The sequence below is a fragment of the Trichinella spiralis genome (assembly GCF_000181795.1).
Source record: "Trichinella spiralis strain ISS 195 chromosome Unknown Scfld5470, whole genome shotgun sequence".
NCBI lineage: Eukaryota > Metazoa > Nematoda > Enoplea > Trichinellida > Trichinellidae > Trichinella > Trichinella spiralis.
This window is the reverse complement of record NW_003532409.1, coordinates 1-4,389: the sequence shown is the minus strand read 5'-3', so window position 1 is coordinate 4,389 and position 4,389 is coordinate 1. Positions and strand designations below refer to the sequence as shown.

The following is a 4,389-nucleotide window of genomic DNA, read 5'->3' as shown; positions in this document are numbered from 1 at the left end:
ATGAATTGAACGGTATGAATCGCATTTTCAATGAAATTCGTCTGTTGTAGTAGAAAGTTGAATTTTAAATTGGGTTTTGTAATTGAATTTAGTCATATAAAAACATGAATTATTAAAATTCTCAGTATTGTTATTCATTTATTTATTAAATTATTCGCTATTAGTCGATATTAGTTGTGCATCATTTTAAGATGATATTCGAAAATCAGATCTGCGCTTGTGGAATTGAAGTGCGAAATTTGCATTATTCATCTCAAAAAATAAATAAATAATTTATAAATTGAATATAAAAATTAAACATTATGTGGAATGAAAAAAATATTTCATTAAAACGCAATTTGTGTGCTACTTGTGGATCTCTTCAGTATTTGCACTGAATTAAAAAAAACAGAGATATCTTTCAATACCAAATAATTTCATATTGTAAGCATGTTATGGACAAGAATTAAACCGGGACTTATTACACTATATGTTTTAATCGTTCAGTACGTCTATTCGATTTTTAATTTTAATTTTTCCTATTAGAAGAATTGAACTTCATGGGAATCATTTAATGATTTCCTAACTTTCCTAAGTAAAGTTGTTTAAATATATTGATATGAAGGTTTGTTATTCCACTGCCTGATTGGTATTGTTCTTCTATAAAATATTTAACGCGTTCTGCACAAGTTAGTAGCTTCATATTATGAATCAAAAGAATTTTCTTATAAACTAAATAAATTTTGTATGGTTTTTATGAACAGTTTTGGAAAACATTCAATGAATTACTGATTTTTATCAAATCGAGATTTCTAGCATTAACATAAATGTTACGTGTGTAATAAAAAATTTGAATTCTTTTTTAATTTGATATATATGAAGTGTATAATTTTGTGAATTTTTAAATAAATATGTACTGCGTTTTCAAAGTAAATTGATCTGAGAAGTTAAAATTGAAATTTTTAGTTTAGTGTTTTACAGAAATTGTGAAAATGTCAATATATTAAAGAGAACAGTTCAATTTTATAATGTTCATGTGTTTTTACTAAATTATATATATATATATATATAATGAAACAAGAAAGATAAGGAATTATTGTTGGAATTTCGAATTAACAAGATATAGACATTGAAAAATCAAGTGACAAATAAACAACAGAAAATGACAGATAATGACAGCAATTATAATAACATATAATACAAAAAATATAATACAAAACCACCACTTGGCATTAAATCGGCTCTGGCATGAGATACATCGAAGCTTCAAGAAACGGCTCCATGGTACGCCCGCCGCTGGTGTATTCACCCGTGTACATCATAACCGGTCGCTGCTTTTCAGCGTACCTATTACGTATTTGTCTAATGGAACCAGGGGCAGGATTTCTTGCAAGCAACTGGATAATTGGCGTTTTCATCACGGTTTTTTCTTCTTAAAGAAAATGGAGTGACCTGCACAATCCAAGCTCAATTCCACCCGCTGTTTTGTTGAGCCGATTATCGCAACATTCCAAGTGGTTTCTCGGCCACCTATTTACACCATGTACATTCCAAGGTAGCAGTCATATCATCAGTCACCCAGTCCTGCCTAAAGTAATGAAATTAAAATTTCTGACCCCAAATTCAATTTTAAACCCAAGTTCAGGTTCCAAGACATGAATTTTTTTCACAAAATTCGAAAGACATTGATAGTAAGATTATGATACACATGATTTCCATCACTCGGTATTATCGCATCAACTGAGATACATCATGTGCAATTGAACCCAGTACGTGAAATTCGCGTTTCCGTGTTTCACATTAACAATGAATCATGCGCACGACCATCAATGCTACCCAAAAAATTTCCATACTAATTTTGATGTGAATATTCACCGTATTTATTTGTTATTGAAAAATTAATATTCATTAATAATTATGTTTGCAAGCAACAACCAGCTCAGTTGCTTTCTTTTTCAACTTTTATGTTTTTTTCAACTACTTTAATCTTTCAACTTTTCAACTTTTTCTTTAATTTATTACTAAACTATAAATGAAACATTAGGACCAATTTTATTTTTATTGTTTTAACTATTTCCACGTAAAATGGTTTCATTAATATTATATTGGTGTAGTTCATGATATATGCAGCCATGTTTCAAACAGTCACTTCTGGAATTAACTTTTGATTTATACTATAAAAAACCAAGGAAATAAATTGGGAAAATAAATTTTTAACTAATTTTGCACGTTGTTTTAAAATTATGAAACAAATGTAAATCTCACACAGGTCAGTTAAATAAAAATTATATTGCTTCTAATTGAAATATGACTGCCTTGAAAATGCAAATTTGAAAAGTTAAATTAACATCAACATCAATGCCTTATTTTAAAAGAAATTTCATTGTTCACTATGAGAATGGGAAGGTAGCTGAGTTCTCATTCAAATTCAGCATGGGCATCATACGACGCTCAATAAAACTCATTAATTTGGAACCTTACGCTAACTTAAAAATATTATAAAAATAATGTTAAAAAACGTTTAACAAATAAAACTACAGCATATGTGTTTTTCAATTTGCGGTAGGAATATTTTAAATAAATAATTTTTTAAAAACCTTTTCAATTATAATAACTCCTAAGAATGACCTTTGTTTAAAGCCATATCACTTTAAACAAAACTAAACTTTAAAAGCAGCAGTTTAAAGTTGGGCCATAGATATATAAAATAGGTTGATTGAAGTCACAAAGATCATTCTCTCATTCTTTCAATTATCACAACAGCAGTATGTCTTCGTTAAGTCAGCCGAGCAGAACAGTAAAGCAAGTCGATGAGGATTCCACCGAGCAGTTCATCACACAGCTGATAATTAATGTTGAAGAACACATTCTGCTTCATCATGTGAACAAGTTGCTTGCATTGCCAATGATTCAGCACATTATTCAGATTCCGACGCCTGAACCAAGTGGACAAATTAAGAAAGGGTTCGCAGAAACATGCTATTCAACTGCAGGTTTGCCGTATAATATGACAGGCAGAATAATTGGTCCGCGTGGTTGCACTGTGAAAGCTATTCAACTATTATGTGGATGTGGCATCGAACTGAATTTCATAAAATACAATTTACTGCTAATCCAGATATTTGTTGAACCAGATTACGAGAGCATTGTGAAGTTCAAAATTTGGAAAGCATTTCAGCTCATTTATTGCTTGCTTCGCATGGATCCTTCAGGAAAAGATATGGTGCGAGCAATTCAATCTGATGATTTCAAATTCTATGAAAGCCAGGTTGAAATCATCATAAAATTCTTTATCATTCAGCAGCATTGTCATTCTGATATAAATGATGTAAGTGCTGTTTCAAGTAACCATTACTCAGTGGGTAAACGATTTTCAGTGGAAATGCTTAAAGTATTGGAAAAGCAAATGCTGACCAGTCACATGAACAACTTGCTAGCATTGCCAATGTTCCATGATATTTTCAGCATTCCATCACCAGCAGCGAGTGGTAGAGTTACAAATGGATATGCTAAGAAGATCTATTCACTTCTCGACTTTCCATTTAATATTTCAGGCAGAATAATTGGTCCTCGTGGTTTAACTGTGAAAGTGATTCAAACAGTTTGTGGATGCCGCATCCGACTGCGTTGGAAAGAAGTCAATGCGCTACAAATCGAAGTATTCGTCGAGCGTGATTTTGAAAGTATTGTGAAATTCAAGCTTTGGAGAGCATTTGAATGCATTCATTGCTTGCTAAAATCGTTTTATTCTGACGAAGACATGGTGAATGCAGTTCAATTAAAAGATTTGAAATTCTATGCAACTCGAGCTGAAATGTTGAAGGTTCATTTTCCCGTTAATTTATGTGGCGCAGATTTGTTGAATGCTCCATTAAATGAGAAGAATTCATTCATCACTGTAGGTATAGTAGATATGTTTGAAAAACTTGAGGAAAATATTTTGCTTTATCACATGAAGAATTTGCTAACATTGACACGGCTGCAGAACTTTCTTCATCTTCCGCCACCTGTACAAATTGGAGAAATTGAAAACGCATTTGCTACGAAGATTTATTCATCTTTGCACTACCCATTTGATGTTGCAAAAAGAATAATCGGTCCTAATAGCTTAACTGTAAAAGCGATACAAAATATTTGTGAATGTCGTATCCAGCTGCTACATGAAGAAAATAACACGATAAAAGTAATGGCATTCGCTGAAAATGATTATGATAGCATCTTGATGTTCAAACTTTGGAAAGCGTTTCATGCATTAATTGCCTACTTGAAATCCATCCATTTTATAAAGGACGTTGTGGGAGAAATTCAGCAGGCGGATTTTCGTTTTGGGAACGTCAATGAAATTATTTCATAATCTTCCAATATTTCCAGTCTGCCGTGTCGAGAAGATGCCACCTTTACTGGTTCCAG

General features: G+C 31.9%; 1 protein-coding gene across 1 annotated transcript; it reads left to right on the top strand.

The window, feature by feature from the left end:
- The first annotated feature begins 2,746 nt into the window (after nt 1–2,746).
- Nucleotides 2,747–4,333, top strand: Tsp_12551 (putative KH domain protein). The gene has a single exon (XM_003366754.1). It carries the CDS (start codon nt 2,747–2,749, stop codon nt 4,331–4,333), a length of 1,587 nt encoding a protein of 528 aa, XP_003366802.1.
- Nucleotides 4,334–4,389: the final 56 nt, after the last annotated feature.